Here is a 17,973-nt window from a genome sequence, read left to right as displayed (position 1 = left end):
GTTCAGTCAAATAAACTGAATTCTCTGTGTTGGTGGGCTTATAGATGCCTCCTTTTTTTTTTTTTCTCTTCAATCAGCTGTTGTGGACAGAAAATAGATTAAAATAAAAGGAATGACACTTTCAGCATGCAAGGGGGGCAGTTATTTCAATATCAGACACCATTTCCAAAGTTCTATCTCCCCCTACTGGTGATAGTTTGTGAACTTACATCTTCTGTTTCTCGCTATCTGTCCACCAGAACACATACATGATTAATTATCGCATGTTCAAAACTCCCATTAAGGTTGTGCATAGATGGGAGCAGACAACTTACAGAAGCCTATTAGCTCCAGTAATAGTGGCTGGGTCAGGAATTAACAACTTTAAAAAGTGATCCAAGTACCAAGAGTTGCTATCAAGAGACACCCAAGCAAAACACAGGTACCCATTTTATCAGCATTTACCCAAAAGCAGTGATGCACATCCAAGGCCAGAGCTCCAAAGCGGCTCCTGGGTCAGAGGCACAGCCTGGCGAGTGGAGAACGAGCTCTCCAGCAGGCACCAGGAGAGGAAGGGTCAGTTGTGCAATAAGTTAGGATTTGAACTCAAGCTTCCAGGGTTAACAGTAAGCTAAATCCATTAAGCCTTTTCGTTTCCTCCAGCTCATTAATAATTCATCCTCTAAGGCCAAAGGAAAACAAAATACAATGGGGATGGAGGGGAGGGGGAAAAAAAAGACTGATTACATTTAAGAATTTAAATCATTTTATTGCTTTACCTGCCATTAGGACAATCTATAACAAAAGGAATATAATATAATATATTAGCACATACAGTAAGTCAGACTTATATAGTCAGGTAACAATACAAAAATGGTCCTCTGGTTGACTATAGCTTTCTGGGGCAATAGACTTCATAAATTTGCTAAAGGTGGACTAGCAAAAAAATTATTTCTAAAGCCCTGAATGTTAGCTAAGGCAAAACTATGCCAATTGTGGTTTCAAACATATTTAAATTGCACACAAAGGTAAAGCTGTAACTGTGATTAATATTTAACTCAGACTTAGCTGATTTATCTTAAAATCTTGTAGGTAAAACTACAAAAGGGAGTAATCAGCAAGCTAAAAAGATGCAGTAGTGAAACTTGATTAGAAAGCCTTATATAAAAAAATGTGCATTTTGTGGAGCTCTAACTAGTTCACACAGTTTTTGGTGCTTCAAAGTAACATGAAGAACACATGTGAAGAAAAAACCTTGATAGTCAGAACTGAAGAAAACTGTTTCACCAAAAAAAGGTAGCATTTGCTCATTCATTACTGGCACTGGCCGAAATCCTCTACTCAACATTTTCTGAGTAGAGAACTTGTACCACGTAAGCATTTAAATCCCACTAGTGGCATTTCAGTCAGAAATACCCTAAAATCTTTTGTAAAGGCCTGATATCCTCAGTGTTATTTTGCATCAATTAGCAGACTCTCTTTAATCATCTACAAGCCTGAGAGAAAGTCTGTTGAATTTTAATCCATATCACCTTGGAAAAGAAATAAAAACAAGGGCTCCATGGTTAGAAGTAGTTGCACAACAAATGCAAAACTGCTTGCTGTCACTCCCAAATACAAACCTACACTACTTTATATAAATTACAGTTTAAAGGAAACCTTAAAAATTGCCTACCATTATTGAACCGTGGAATTCAGTAAAAACTTTTGGGAAGTATTGGTGCACACAGAATAATGTAACACAAAGCTGGTAAATACTTAAATACATTTAAGACTCTGCAACATATTGGACTCGGAAAAGAGAGCAAGTATGAAATATCTGTGTCATGTAGATTGGATAAGCAAGGAAAGAATGCACCTTTTGTATTTAGACTAGATTTATAATTAACAAGTTTAAAAATTATAAATTGATTGATTTAAAAACAAAACATATTTAAAACAACTGAGTGTTGCTGGAAAGTTGGAACATTCACTTTTTCTGCCTCACATTTTCTACCAATAATAATGGTATCTAAATGGACCAGGAATGATCTCCCCTGCAATTGATGCTGGCCATAAATACTCAAAATTGTTTTACCTGGTACCAAAGGGTGAGCTGAACTGAAGATCATTAAAAAAGTCAACTGAGGAATACATAGCAAGCAAGAGTCACAGGGAAAATAAAACATATGCTTCCAATTTCTGCACCAATCTCGTATTTGAATATTACTAACAGCTGGATAGCTGTGCTATTCTTACACCAGTCTATGTACTAGAGACCAAAGTTAAGCATTTAATGCAACATTTGGTTCTTGCCACTTTGAAGAGGAAAGATTTTAAATGGCAAATCTACAGCTGAAGAAAAAAAGTTAGTTGCGGCAAGTCAGCAAATTAAGTAACAACTCCAGTAGTTCACCAGAACTATAAACCTTGAAAACTTTGTTTGCTTTACACTTGACAAAAACATAACTAAGCAATCTTAAACCAGCAGACACAGGAACAATGATACTGTTAAATTCCAACTGTGGCTTTCTTTAGCAGCTGATGCCTCACGATTGAACCCAGGATTACAGTACCCAAAAAATTAAAAAGAACCCAAACCCCAAGAAGCTCGGTTACAAGGGCAGTTCTCATTTGAAGAGAAATACAGCAGATTATGACTATAGCCTTAAAGTACGTCCAACAATTTGAGAAACACCTTAATTTTTTTTTCCTCTCTTACCTCCTTACTCTATGGCAATTGGTGAGGTGTCAGGAGATCTCTCCCTCACTAAAGCAAGGCTGCATTTGCCCGAGTTGGACACTATGTTGCACAGAGAGAAGCTGTAACAGCAAAAGTCTCCATAGAATTTTTTCCTATTTATTTAATGGGACAGAGAGCACAGAACTAATATGCTCTAAATTAAAAATAGTGCCATGAAAAGCTTTTTTTTCCTTTTTAAAACAGACAGGAAGCTGCAAATGCCAGTGGCAATGTGGCTCTGCACAAGGGTAATAAAGCAGTCTGCATTTGTGAAGCATGTTTTCAATAGTGAGGAAAATTTCAGACAGACAGCGATACAAAACTGTTGTACTGCTGGATGTTTCGTTTGAGAATATCCGAGCATGGACCCAGGACACGTTCAAATCGGGGTCGGTCAAGCTTTACACATTTCAACAGGCCACGAGCAACAACTGTGGCAGCACGAGGACGGTTCATCAACAGAGCTATTTCACCTAGGGCAACAGGAAAAGTGCGAACAGCATTAGAAATCAACATACAAAGAGCCAAAGAAATTACCCTGTTGTATTTCAAACTGTTGTAAGAATTGAATGGAAGGTAATTCAGGATTTAATATCGATCAGAACAAGAATCTATGTAGTTACACTATAAGCAATCGTGAAGCCAGTGTAAAAGAATTACTTGAGCAACTGACTGAAACTTTTTTTTCTTTTTTTTTTCTTTTCTTTTTTTCTTTTTTTTTTTTTTTTTACGTCTGTCTGCATTCAAGTGTTTCTGAAAAATGCCTGAAGAGTTTTCAGCATCTGGTCTATTTGAAGAAAGGCCATGTCTCAGTTAACCATGTAATTTTCCTAGAAAACAAGCAGGTAGTTTTCTAAAATGTAGTTATGTGACTGTTCAATTCGGGTATTTCTAGGTAACTAAAGGCAAAAACAAGACCATGATATTGAAGTAAAAATATTAAATGCACAAAACAGGAACCTTTGCACTATAGCTAATCAAGATCAGGAACTGGACTTCAAGTATCTTGAAGTCTACTACTCCCATTTTGTAAGTCACATAAATGTGCCAAAAACGTTGTTTCAAATACCTGTTACAATTGCTAAACAACATATTCGGAAATTAAATGTTCAACAAGCTTTTTTTCCCCATTTGTTGCAATAGTTAGCCCTAACATTCCTAGGAACAAGACTAAAAGAAACCCAGTATCAGTTTTGGGGTGTTTCTGTTTTTAAGCAGTTGGGCTGGACATCTTCATGTTCTGGACTGAGGAAAGAACTCAGTGCTCCTCTGAGAATAAATTTGCATGCATTATCAGAAGGGATGTTTAAAAGAAATCAGGAAAAACTTTTCCTCTGTGCCCAATTAAAACTCTTGAACTCACTGGCCTCCACAACACAGGCTGCAAAAGAATAAGTAGGTTCTAAGGGAAAACGAAACAAACCCTTGGGAGACAGGTCTGCAGCACCTGAACGCAATGGTAGAGACAACTTTTAGTTCAGGAGTGGGAAACTGAGTATACATCAAGGGAAAGATTAGAGAAGAATAACTTGGCATACATACAATAAACATCAAGTACTAGATACTGAGCTAAACAGATCTTTGGTCAGATCCAGTACTTTTACTGCACTCTTGAGCACATCAGGCCTTGCAACAGAGTATTTATTTATTACATCATCTGCAAAGCTGGAAAACTGAACGGACAGCCAGAACACTTTTGCAAGAGGACAGCTTAGGTCTTCTCTCCTACACCTTCCCTACACCTTTTCTATCTTAAACCTGATTTTTTGATTTTTTTTTTTGAGAGGGAGGCATTCAAGCATTAAATAGGTTCTGAATAGGTTTCTTTTTGGCTTGGTTTTGTTTTGTTTCAAAGATTCTAGCCACTTTTCTTCAGAATGCAGAATAAGTCAGTCAGGAATACCTCATTATATAATGTTATATTATTCTTCAAGAATGCTCTGTAGGCATATCTCTCCAGCCCTTATGTGCAACGCTGAATAAATGAACATACCCTAGACAAGTGATTAGTTCCATGTGAAGATTATCTCAAAGTCTCCATAAATCAGTATTTATAGGATCTTTGCACTTTTCTTTGCCAACATACATGAGCTTTTTCACCACCTTGTAACTTTAGTTTAGCAAGAACACCTTCCACAGGGGGCAAAGGAGACCCTATTCGGTAAGTATGAGACTACATCCAGAGTACTGCACCCAGTTTTGGGTTCCCCGGTACAGGATGCTAACAAAACAGAGCAAGTCCAACAGTGCCACCCAGATCATTAGGGGACTGCAGCACAGGACGTACAAAGAGATGCTGAAAGAGCTGTGTGAGTCCAACCTGGAGAGGAGAAGGCTAAGATAGGAATCTTACAGTTGTCTTCAACTACAGAATGAGTGGTTATAAAGATGGAACTCGACTACTCTCAGAGGTGCACAGTGAGAGGCTGAGAAACAACAAGTTGCAAAAAGGAAAATTCCTTAAGTAAAAAAATTCCTCACGATGGAGATTAGTCAAACAATGAAAGAGATTGTCCAGAGTGGTTGTGGGATGTCCATCTTTAGAGACAAGGAAAACTGGAAAGGACACATCCCACGGCAACCTGATATAACTTCAAAGCCAGCCTGGCTTTGAGCAGAGGGATTGAACTAAATCACCAGAGGGCCTTTTAAACATGAAGTATTCTAAGACTAACACTTTTTTATAACATGCACATACACAGCTTAATGCCAAATGACTTTGATACTTACCCAAAGTTGAGCCAAACTACGAGAGTTAGCAAAAACAGCAATTAAGCAAATCCATCCCAAGACTGTTATCCACAGCAGCCACCAATGGAGTAAGGTACAACAGTGGCAGGGCTGTACGTAATCACAGTTGTCACTACGTAACTCACCAAAATAATCAGAAGGTGCCAGTCTGCCCACTTCAACAAATTCTTCGTTTTCTGATCGACGCTGTAACACTGCAGCTGTGCCCTTTAATAAATCACAACAATTAAACAACTGGAATTTCCAATATCACTTGAAACATTGAATTCAACAAGGGATCAGCTGTTTTGCAGAAATAACCATTGTGATGTCTCAATATTTAAAAACACTACACAGTTCACGCATAGTTCACTAGACTGTTCCATAAATATCACTTGTCTTTTATTTATTTATTTTTTTAAAGTGTCTTGGATATTTACTTATCTACACCACTGATTTCTTCCCATTTCTCTCATAACACTAAGACTATGACAGTATGACTAGCAAAAAACCCCATACAGAACACTAACAACACTAGCAAGACTGACTAGCTATCTAGAATGGGTCTCTACTCTTTTGGAATAGGATAAACTAGTTTAAGCCAGAAATTTGTTACTTTTCCTGGAATTGCCATTTGCAAAAATAGTAAAACTAAATATAAGCTTCTGCATGTCCAGTAATTTATTAGCAATTATCTAAGAGTACATTCTTAAATTTCATTTTTCTCCCAAGGTCTATTTAGAGGCAGAATGAGCAATGTTAAACATCAGTAAACTTCCAAGCTTTTAATTTTGACCTTGCTTACCTCCAAGATAATGAAGAACTCATCTCCTGGCTCTCCCTGGACCACAATCTTTTGCCCATCCTCAAACTGTACTGGTTCCAATGCATCGGCTACAGTGAGACGCTCCCATTTGTCCAAGGATTCTGTAGAGTCAACAATTCATTAATAGATTACCTTCTGAGGCACAAATTGTATTTTTTCTTCTCCTTACATTCAGGAGTCAACCTACTTTCTGTTTCTGGCAACATTCGCGCAAATATCAAGAATTCAATAGAAATTATCTTGGAATGATGCAGAAAAGCAATACAGGTTTTCCAGTCTGTTTAAACAAATTACCATGACAACATGTAACAATAACGCTGTTACCCAGCATTATTATTATTGCAATATGATAATTTAGCCCATTTTACAATAAATCTTCTCACTTACCCAGTATAGATACTTTACTAAGGAATTCTTCATACATTTTTCTCTTTCTTAAAGTACTTCCCTATTAAAAAAGAAAACAACCACACACATTCCAAAGTAAGTTTTTCTACTTCATGTTTGATGTCAGCCTTCAACTAAAATTCAAGACATAGAAATACAGTTTAACCAGACTTACTGCATCCTGTATCACAAGCCCTAAATCCACAAGATTAAGGGCTTTCAAATTCCATTACTTCAGTAAGATTTCAGAAAGCTCAGCAACCTTCATAAAGCACTTGAGCATTTGTCATGGCCCTGATGTTTATGAAGTGCATTCTTACTGTATAACCTTACCAAAGCTCACAACACCTGCCCATGTTACTTACAGTTGTCATTCACATACACTACTTACAACTTAGCAGGCTAAAATACAGAGCAGAACCAAAACATCTGGCAGAAGCTAACCAGTAAGCATTATATTTGCAGTTCAATTTAACACTGCATTTGTAATGCTGGAATTGTTGTTCTGCTAACCCAAGACTACCCAACCCCCGCCATTCCTGATAAATGTATGCTGAGTGATCAGCTTTCCAATCACAAAAGAGATAGCAGGATTTTGAATAAATATCTCCAGCAAGAGACAGGAGCTGATAGAAGGTCAAATAACCAGTAGAAGTTGAGTGAACAGTAAAACCACAAGCATAATCCAGGTCAGCACAGCTACTTGAGTCAATGGCATAAGCCACACATCAGCCAGAAAAATGCTTACCATCAGGATCCTTCTATAGCTATCTCTGTCGATGCCCCACAACTTCACATTTGTCTTTGCTTTGACAGTTGCAGCTCGGGGAGTTCCATATATAAGGGCAAGCTCTCCAAAGCTCCCACCTTCACCAACACCAGTTGCCCACTCGTTGTTCACATAAACCTGAAAGGCAATGCATGGTGCTGAGCCAAAGCCCATGGTGTCATGTGAGCTGGTCAAAGACAGCACAGATCCTGCTACCCCACCTTTCCTTTATAGTAAAGGGAGAAATCCTAGCATCTATAAAGTCAGAGTGGACCATTTCAGGACTTCATCAACACTCCAGGGTTGAAGTGCCAATGCTGGTCAAAAGTTTTACATTCATGGACAAAGGGAGTCTTGTCTACATCACATGCACAGAGGCTATGCACGCGTACTCCAGAGATCCTTGGATGGGAAATAAAATCTTGTTATAGAAGTCTCTATGCAACACAACTAGAAGGACTTGCAAGAGGTTGTCAGAAAAAAATATGGATTTGAAGTGGAAAAAGTAAGGCAGGCATTTTTAAAGTCTGTCCCACACCCAACTAGACACAACCCTTCACTTGTAAAGCATTAATATTCTGCTTGTGTTCAAATCATTCATTTTGAAACTCAATACAACTCAGTCTGTGCACTCAGACTGAGTTGTCAATAAGGAGCAGAGGGGCTAAAAACCAAACTAAGTTTCTACAAGTAAGAACTTATTACTACGAGGTAAGCCACCAAAGGAAGACCTGGTAGTGCTTACATCCATTTCTCCTTGATCAACAACATAGAAGTTATCACCTTCATCACCTAAGGAAAAAAAATAATCAAAAATTTAATACACACCAAAAAGGAAAGTAAAGCTATCCAAACATTTATGTTTTACAGAACAGGTATCTACGTCAACTTTGGTACATGTAATATAATAAGGTTGGCAGAGAAATTTTGCACTGCTTACAGGGTGAAATTTTATATTTTGCTGATTTCATATTTGTCTTAGTCCTATGAAAGAGGACATCTACTGGTATGTAGGACATCAGCAGCATTTCCACAATTACTTGAAAGGAGTATTGGATCCATAAATTCACATAGCATGTTCTACAGAGCCATCAAACCAGCATCTTTCCAATAGATAATGTATACAAGGAAACCACATCTTCCTACAAGTGCTCCGCTCCTCACTTTTTAGTGTAAACAGTGCTTCACATAACATGACAAGAAAGGGTCACTGGATCCAGACTGTTTTTATTTTCAAAGCAGCATACTAACAAGGGCACTAGGTCACAGCTTGCTCACCACCTCTAACTTATTCATCAATGTAAACATTGCCACTTACCTTGCTGTATCACAGTCTCGCCTGCAATGTAGGTGACAGGGAACATTGCATCAAAGATGTCACTGAAAGAAGGATGTCAAAATTAGACAACTGCTTGGTCACCTGCCACGCACACGTGCATTCATACACATATCTGCATCTCCAATCTGTGAATAAATACTTTTCCTGTAACCTCTCCGGTTAAACTGACTGTTCTAAAGAGGCTGTGCAGCTTTGTACATGATGACACATTTAGCTCTTCTGAAGTCTGCACTTTAGTCTTAAAAAGAGTATCCTACAAAGGCCCATTCTTACCTTCTTTCATTATCATCAAGATGGGCAAACAGCACATTCTTCTCAATAGCTTTTGCCAAAGCAGCCATGGTCTTATAATCTTTTGGAATAACCTAGGACATAATCAAAAAAGTAACAGGTTAAAATTTTGGAGAAAGACTTCTGCATTCCCCAGACCAAATAGGTTACTCACATTGCCACAAAATACTAGCTGAGTTTTTCCAGTTTTTGGAGCACTATTAATCTAAAAACAAGTATAGTCAATGTTTACTTTCTGCATAGCCCAGTTGTAATATCTTGTACGATTTTACGCAATTTTTAAAAACATCATTCCATGGTAAGTTTGGAACTTCTTTTCGCAGGAGAGTGCCAGTATCTGTTCAACCCATACTTCCCTATGAATAGCAAATCTGCAAATCTGCTCAGCCATTAGGCTAAACTTAATATTGTTGCAGCTGTGAGACAGCCAGAAGCACTTTGTTGTATAATTTATGTGTGTGTGCATGTATGTTTATATATATTTACAAGTGCAAGTTATGCAAAAACAGTTTAAATGCATGACAGTTCTTTAACCTCCAAAGAGCTATACACACAGGTCTGCTTTTTACAGTTATCATAAGACTTAACAAGCCACACAAGCTTAGTGTTATTTAGTACACAGGATGGTAGAAGGTCTTAGATAAACTCTGATGATAGACGCAATTTTTATGAACAGTTGAGATGTAGGGCACCTTTCTAACATAAGATGCAGCATCCTCTTCTGTATAGACTTCTGCACTGATGGCCCCACGCCTTCTTCGACCCTTAACCACAGGGTTCATAGGAGGAGGAGGAGAGATTTCATCTTCCCGTGAGTCTGAGCGTGAACCAGACTTCTGTTGATTCAACAACTGTTTTGTTTCCTCCTAAACAGGAAGGAAGAGATGTTTGTGTCACATAAGCCAGTAAAGTGAAAAGAACAGTCGCATATCATATTCCAACTTAGTCTGCCAATGCAAGGGAGCTTCCTGTGTACTGTTACACCCACATTAAGGCAAATGGGAGGCTAGAGCCGTCAAGATCAGAGGCCTTTTAAAGCAGATAGTAGATATGCCTTTCATTCATAACATTCATATCCCACTGGTATTTATTAAGTTACACTAATAATTGAATACATTAAGAAGTATAAACAAACAACTCAACTACACTTTCCATTAGTGTATTCAGTAGGCAACGAAAAAGTTCTACAGATGATCAAGAAATTTTCCTAATAGTGAACCCAGAAGTTCTTTCCTTTCAGCTGTGAGGTGTTAAGCCTTTTTGATTTGAAAGACAGAAGAGTGATTCCTCAGAAATCCACGTTATATGAGAAGCTTTTGAAACAAGGTCAAGTCATGAACCAACTAGATATTCAATAACCATCAGGTATTTTAGGAGAAAGAAATATGAACACTGCTTACTAAAGAGCTGCAGGAAGGATGCTAGAGGCCAAACAGCAGTTCATGCCCAAGCCAGATTTGTCAACTTCATACAGCATTACACATTTTCAATATTTCCCTCAGTTACCTTCTGTGTTGTGTTCCTAGTAATATTATAGAAGACTAGTGTACTTGCGATAAAACAAGGTCTAGCTAACTTAACACACAGAAGTTTTATTCTTCTATATTCCAGAAGATTCACCATACTTAACTAAGACTTGATGATTAAAAACAAAACAAAAAGCCTGGAGCCGAAGCATATGAATCATGACAGCTAAGATCAATTTCTCCCAGTGTTATGGGAACAGGGTTTTGGGACATGCCTTAAAGGAACAAGGAATCATCTGTTGTATGAGAACTCCAAGCGCTTTTTAAGAGCTGGGTTTGTCCCAGTGTCCTTGATCAAACTGTTCCCTCCCCTGTGGGCAGCGTGCTGTTTGGCTGCCACACTCCACTCCGGAGATACAGAGGCTATGTATAACAGGAACACTTTGAGGAAAGAGACATCAGATAACTGTTACACAGAGTTTACATGTTATACTTCTCAGATAGCCAAAGAAACCGCACTGGTTTGTTGAATTATGTTTCACTTCCTGATTCTTGTCCATTAATAAAACAGTGCTACATTTCAAAACGATGGGAGCAAGAGGTATTTAAAGCCTTGTTTCTCTCTTTATTTTAGAGAGAGAAATCTATTACACAAGATCTTGTTAAAAATAGCTTGAGCAGTGGTTAAACCACCTTTCTACAAAGTGGGCAACACCACCAACTGCAGAAACATACTCCCCATTCACAGACAGACCTCTTGACACAACTCAAAAAAACCCCTCAACATTTAAAATAAGTGAACATCAGCTGCTCTATTTGTTCCAAGATCACATAAAATATAAAAACACTGTTCAAAATCGTGTAACTTTCAAAGATAGAAGCACTTTAGAGCACTTTAGTAACATTTAGCTAGGGAGCTGTGTATCAAAGGAGCGTTTTGCAAGCGACTCAAAGTGAGTCCATTTAAGTAACAGAAATTGCACTGAAAGGAAAAGCACAACTGGCAATTTCTGCCTGATCTGGGATTTAACATTGATACATTAAAAAAACACCACCACGCAAGCATGTTAAGGTAGGACATGGACATACAAACAAGTTACAGGTCAGTAAGATAGGATATTAACTTGTAATACACCAGCTAACCTAAAGAGTCTGTATATACATAAGAGGAAGATACCCTGAGTGAGAGAGAGAGAAGTCACCATACATTCACATTATGCATCCCAAGTGCCATGGAGTAAATGGCATGCTGGAATCTAATCTCATGGTTTTCATAGCAGTAGCTTTTCACATATTCATGTTTTTAGAATACACCTTTATTATTTCAGATACTAAATCACATATGCCACAACATCAGATGAGAGAGAAATTTTATTAGACCCAGAAGAAATATTGACAGTTCTTATTCTCAGTTAGCTTAGAATTTAACCAGTGTCTATGAGAGCAAGGAGATGTCTCTGCTCAAATATATACTGGACAAAGACATTCATTTTCCTTTAACTGGTTAGTATAGCCATTATTGCGGTATTAAAAAGGTTTATTACTAAGATAGCCTATTTATTACATCTAATACTGAATCCTGATCTTTCAGCTGATCAAGAAGTTCAGTTTGTGGCATCAGTGACCACTAACCATGATTTTTATTTTTCCTAACTATTTCTTGCCTGTTATTTAGCCTATTTGAATTGTTACTTACTAGTAAGAAATATTAAAGTTATGAGACTTCAGATTTATTAAAGTTAGGAGTTTAATAAAGTTATGAGACTTCATATTTGAGTTCAATCAGCTGCTGAAGACTTTCACTATTTCAAATTTATGTTTTAGGTTGCATAGTCTGATAGCTGGTAATTGGCATTACACTATTAGTCTCAACTGCTTCTGTTTAATCTGTGTTTAAGCTATATCAGCTCTCCAGATACTTGGGGAAAAAACAAAAACAAACAAAAAAACACATCCAAACATTGGAAGCTAGGAAAAAAAAAAAGTGATTTTAAGGCAGAGCTTTTCACAACTGCGAAGTAAATTTATCTTAACTACCATGATCGTGCAAGCAAGCCCCTTGGGAAAAATGGAAAATCATTCAGATATGTATCTGCGGAAGCAGGGGAGGTAGTGGGGAACAAGTGAAGTGATTAGGTGCCAATCACAAACTTAACTGCAGTTTTCTATAAAAATTATTACGCAGATAACCAAATTACATACAATATTTCAAAAGTATACCTATTGCAGTGGACAGCCATGGCCAATATTTAATATTTATCTTGCAGGCTGTAATAATGATCTCCACATTAAGTTTCCACAGCTCAAACTAAATTATGTAGCCAGGCACAGCACTGGATAGCTATTAGCTTTTAGCATGCACTGGTGTTACCAGATATCTTTGCACAGCAAGAACAGAGGTCTCAGTCCTCCACAAACAGAAAAAATAAAAACATTTGTACAATCAATGCATAGTAATTGATTCATGTGAAAGCTTTCATAACTCAGGAGAGGACACATCTGAATTCCTAAAGGAGCTATAACTGCTTCAGAGGCAGTAATTTTAATGTCTCTGAAGACAAATCCAGAAGCATTTTAAAATATGTTCAATGTATTTTAACAACATGACAGTTAATGATCTCTGTATGTGTGTTTTGTGGAGAGATGACCTGTCAAGATAACTAGAGAGAAAATAGCAGCCAAGCTTCAGTTTTGAATTATGTTCCTTCAAAATTCAGTCCTAAAACAAAACCACTGCATCTCAGCCCCAGTCTCGTTCAGCGTAACGGATTCAGAAGGCACACTGAAAAGCAGGTCCGTTTCATTAAAGCTGCAACAGACATTACTTTTGGAAGCTGAAAGAGACAAATCCCTTTTCAAACGTTTTTTGCTCAACCAGAGCTAAGTACTGGGGTAGAGCTGGTTAACAGCACTTAGCATTTGTGCTTTCCAGACACAGATGTCAAAGGTCGCTCATGTAGCGCAGGATGTCCACTGCTCTGTTATTTGATAGCTATTAAGGTACTATCTTACCTGGCTAAACTAAGACCAACCCATTAGACAGAATGGTGAAACTACTTAAAAAAGCAAGCAGCAGTCATTTTTTTTAATTCAAAAAGGTAAGAATGTGATGCTTTCCCTTGTAGATACAACTGCACTAGCTCATGTCCTTAGTCTATGCCAACATACCTGAAAATGAAAGACCTTGGCCAAAACTATAAGAGTGATTCTCAGGTAAAAGTTACCTAACCATTTTTATTTTCAGCTTTCTTGTAGGCTGACAGAGCACACAGACAGCCATTTGCACCAGAACAAAAATACTATTCAACTCTGAAATACATGTAATCAAGTTCAGAGCTAGGTTTGCTCTCTTGCTAAAGACAAACTAAGTTTCAAGATTGAATATCACATGTTGCATGTCAGTTCACTAAAGGAAAATATCTGACTACTCCCATTTTATAACCCTGCACATGGGTTAGCTTACAATTTATTCCAAATGCAGTAAGGCAATTTACTTTGATAATTATTAAAACAATAACACAAGTGTTGGCAATCTATCAGTACTTCAAAACTTGAGAATCCAAGCTGGGAAAGGAAGCAGGACAACAGAAAGGGACGATGATTTTAAAAACCTGATTACTACCTAGTTTGCTGCTGGTATTCTGAAATAATTTATTCAAGACATTATTAAAAAAAAAAAAAAAAAGCTATGGAAGGTAGATCTGCAACATCCACTCATTTCTTCCAGGATCTAGCATGAATCATTTCATTACAAGATAATTTTCCCTACACATACTTCTGATCTCTGTTAATTCCTACCTAGGATGAAAGAGAAGCATACACCTAAGACAAGTACTGAAAGGAGTACCTACAAATGACTGCTATACAACTCCACTGTTACACTATTTACTAGTGATGTATTCTAAATACAGTAGTTAGATATAACCTTTCCTCTGCATTAGTCTTTAAAAACCTCACATTTTCACAACAACTTCTTTTCTTGTCTGCTTAGATATTGGAATTTAGAATTAATTGTCCAAATGAACATGAAATCATTGCTTCAAATGCGAGCATTGAGATGCCTATCTTATATTGACAAAATGCTTTCCATCCCCAAGATCCCAGAATGTTTCTACCAACTTCACGGCAAAAAAACCAGTCAAAGACACCTTGAAGACAAATGCAGCAGGAACAACAAAAAACCCACCAAAACTGAGCTCTTGGAAGAAGGCAGAAATGACTTGCTCTCCTGGAAAGTTGGAATACAAATATTTCAATTTGATTTCAGGTAGACGGGGATAACTTCTACTAGCCTACTTCTATGCTACACTTGAATTACTGTAAATAATTTGTCTCAATATAAGAAACTAAATGCCTACTGCCAACATCTACCGGAGTCATAAGAGACAGTTATCATCTGCCCACAGAAGGGACAGTATATCCTATCTATTAGCTTCTAAGAAGAAATGCTAGATTGGGATTATATCTGCATCCCAGCTAGACAGATTTCCTCATCAGTTTATATTTTGCAATACATGCTTAGTTATTACAGAGATGCTTTTAAAACATGATCAACTGGCAAAAACTATGAAAAGTTCCAGTTTCAAACAACCAATATGAACACTGGTCATATCTGAAGGTCAGCCTCTAAAATTCCATAGAGAGGTTGTAAATTTAGGTTGTTCCATTCTCCTTCCCTCCCAGCACTTATTTTTACCTTCTCCAATCTTTCAAAATATTCCCTGAGGAATCCCATGGGTCTTTCAGGTCGCACAGTACATAACTGCACAATGCAATCCTTCAAAAGTTGCTGGATGTTGTGTTTTTGGACATAGAGTTCACATTCTCGAAGACTACGCTCCTCCTCACTGCTGCTGCTGCTGGAAGCTGCCATTGCTGAAGAGAAAAAAAGAAGGTTAAATAAACCAGTGGAAATGAAGATGCTGCTGCCTGATAGAGTCAGGCATGTCATGCTGCCTAAAAAGAAAGTTATGCTGCATTATCATTTTAATAATATCATAGCATAAAACCACCTATAAGTCTAGTAACCAAGGTAAACAACGACAGAAAAAGCTATCAACTACCCAGTGAGAGAGTCATTCAATCCCACAGTTTGATCTTCAGCTTAACAAAGCTATGGAAAAGCTTATTTAGCATGCGGGAAGAAATAAGATGCTTGGGTGCTTTACAGAATATTCCACGGGCACAAGAGGAAAAGTATCTGATTGAGCTGGAAAAGCCTCAACAATTTATGCTCTGTGAGCACTCAAAGTCAGGGAATGAGATGCTTATCAGTGATGTTTCCAGCTAAACTTTCTGCTGATTAAGCCTAGGATTTCATAGACGGGAAGCTCACTTCACAAACAGAGCTGTATGCTCTGTATGGGGCCAGGTGGGTGACAGTCAAAAGACAGGTGGGTAGAAGTTGGGAATTAGAAAGGCAAGTACTGAAAGTATTAGAAACATTAAGGTCAAAGCCAAAGCCAGTTCCCCAAATGCCCAGGCAGTGCACATTAACGGAAACTATGGAATTAGAGGTGTTTCTCCTAAAAAGCTTCTCTACTTTAAATTGTCCCACACTTCACATCTGTTTCAGTGAATACATTGCAATCCCCCAAAACGTATCTTCAATTGTACATAAACAAGAATACATATTTAAACATATATCTTACAATGCCACATTTTCAAGAGACTTTAAAATTACAGTGCCAGCAGCAACAATTTCAGTAAAATGTGCTTAAGCAGTTCTTTTTTCTCTTTCAGGTTATAAAGCCATTATATGTACGTGTATATGTATATATTTATATACACACATAGAAATCCATTACAAGTCATAATTTCCTTCATAAAACAATTAACACTGAAATGGCTAAAGAAACAGGAAAGAATTTCTCAGGACATTTTTGATAAAATATAAAGAAATTTACCTGGGACAAGGGTAGTGGCAACAGCTATAAATGTGCAGTAAGATATGTTGATCCCAGGATCAGCTTTTAAGGGGTGAAAAAGAATGCATTCAGATAAAACAAGTTTGAGAGATGACAAGTCACCGAGAAGTCAAGTAGCGCAGTCGTATTATGTATTTTATCCTATTCAGGCAGCAGGCTGAGAAACACAGCATGCATGGCCACATCGGCAATATAACACTATGCTCCTTCAAATTATGCTACTAGAAATTACAAGAGGCCTAGAGTTAATACTAAATTGCTAACACTTCAAAGACTTCATTCTTGTCACAGCTAATCCCTGCATAAGCATGCACAGACACAGATGTATTATGTGTTGTACAAACACCAAGTAAGGAGTTCACGGGGACTGAAACGCTGCCTTAAAGTTCTCCAGTTACTTCTTTTGTTTTGGCAACTCAGGCAGCGAAGGCCAACACTAATTAAGAGCCCCGGCGGAACTCGGGGGCTCCATGACAGCCTGCAAATTACACTCTCTAAATAAATAAATAAAATAGCAATCTATAGCCTCATGAAGAAGCATCGCACTGCTGACAGACAGCGGACGTGAGCTGCTGCTGCTGCTCGCGCGATGAGCAAGACGAGCGTGACAAGTACCAAATAAGCAACGAACCCGCGCAAACACAGTATTTCTGCAGAATAATTTTTTCTGCATGTCTCAGAAGCAAAGTTTTCCCCAGAGGCCCCCCCGCTCCCACCCCACCCTCCCCCGCGCGTTTGCGCCGGGGCCGCCGCAGGCCGGAGCGGCCCGGCCGGCCCAGCCGCGCCGCCCCCGGGCCCCCGGCGCCGCCGAGGCCCAGCCGAGCCGCGGCCGAGCCCCGGGGACAGCCGGGACACGGCGGCCCGCAGGGGCCGGCGGAGCGGGGAATGGCGGGGGGGAAGGGGGTTATATTTTCGGCGCCCCACGCGGCCCCGGGGGAGCCCCCGGAGCGAGGCCGCTCTTCCCGCCTCGGGCCCGGCGCGGCCGGGCCCGGCGCGGCCCAGCCCGGCGCGGCCGCGAGCGGTCTCGGGGGGGGGGGGGGGGAGGGGGGTCGGGTCCGCTCCCCCCGCCCTGGGCCGCTCCCCTCAGCGGGCCGCCGCGAGGCCGCCCCGGCCTCCCCAGGCCGCGCCCTCCCCTCTCCCCCTTGAGCGGCCGCCGCTGCGCCCCGAGCCGAGCCGAGCCGAGCCAAGCCGGGCCGGGCCGAGCGGGCGCCACTCACCGCGCGGCGCGGCGGCTCCGCCGGGCTCCCACCGCTCCCGGCCTCCGGCCTCGGCGACAGCAGCAGCAGCGGCGGCGGCTCCCACCGGAAACCAGCTGGCCCAGCCAATCGCCGCGCGGCGTGACGTCAATGCGCCTCGCTTTCGCCCGGAGCCGTCGCCGCGGTAACCTTAAAGGGGAGGCGCGGCCCAGACCGCTTGGCTTCCCCCCCCCCCCCCCCCCTTTAAGCCGTGGCGGAGCCGCGCCTCGGCCCTTAAAGCGGCTGCACACCCGCCCGCGGCGGCGCGGGGCACCCCGCTCTGGGGGGAGCGCCTCTGCTTA

The 17,973-nt window shown here is 39.8% G+C and overlaps 1 protein-coding gene across 1 annotated transcript; it reads right to left on the bottom strand.

Annotated features, from left to right (window-relative positions):
• Positions 1 to 727: 727 nt before the first annotated feature.
• On the bottom strand, positions 728 to 17,733 carry PRKAR1A (protein kinase cAMP-dependent type I regulatory subunit alpha). The gene is made up of 12 exons (XM_067308216.1): positions 17,654 to 17,733; positions 16,416 to 16,478; positions 15,206 to 15,384; positions 9,736 to 9,909; positions 9,026 to 9,117; positions 8,732 to 8,793; positions 8,159 to 8,205; positions 7,393 to 7,551; positions 6,645 to 6,705; positions 6,237 to 6,358; positions 5,578 to 5,659; positions 728 to 3,174 (listed from the first exon to the last, which is right to left on the bottom strand). Exons 3-12 carry the CDS (start codon positions 15,380 to 15,382, stop codon positions 3,002 to 3,004), a joined length of 1,149 nt encoding a protein of 382 aa, XP_067164317.1. The 5' UTR covers positions 15,383 to 15,384; positions 16,416 to 16,478; positions 17,654 to 17,733; the 3' UTR covers positions 728 to 3,001.
• Positions 17,734 to 17,973: the final 240 nt, after the last annotated feature.

This window comes from Apteryx mantelli, chromosome 19 (genome assembly GCF_036417845.1).
Source record: "Apteryx mantelli isolate bAptMan1 chromosome 19, bAptMan1.hap1, whole genome shotgun sequence".
Classification (NCBI taxonomy): domain Eukaryota; kingdom Metazoa; phylum Chordata; class Aves; order Apterygiformes; family Apterygidae; genus Apteryx; species Apteryx mantelli.
Note: the sequence above shows the minus strand (reverse complement) of the source record. Positions and strands in the feature narration are given on the sequence as shown.

Excerpts from the sequence above, each read along its gene's own strand:
- PRKAR1A (XM_067308216.1), bottom strand. The coding sequence starts at position 15,382 with ATGGCAGCTTCCAGCAGCAGCAGCAGTGAGGAGGAGCGTAGTCTTCGA. Across the intron at positions 8,794-9,025 it reads CTTGATGATAATGAAAGAAG|TGACATCTTTGATGCAATGT; the intron begins GTAAGAATGGGC and ends TCCTTCTTTCAG. Across the intron at positions 3,175-5,577 it reads GGCACCTTCTGATTATTTTG|GTGAAATAGCTCTGTTGATG; the intron begins GTGAGTTACGTA and ends CTGTTGCCCTAG.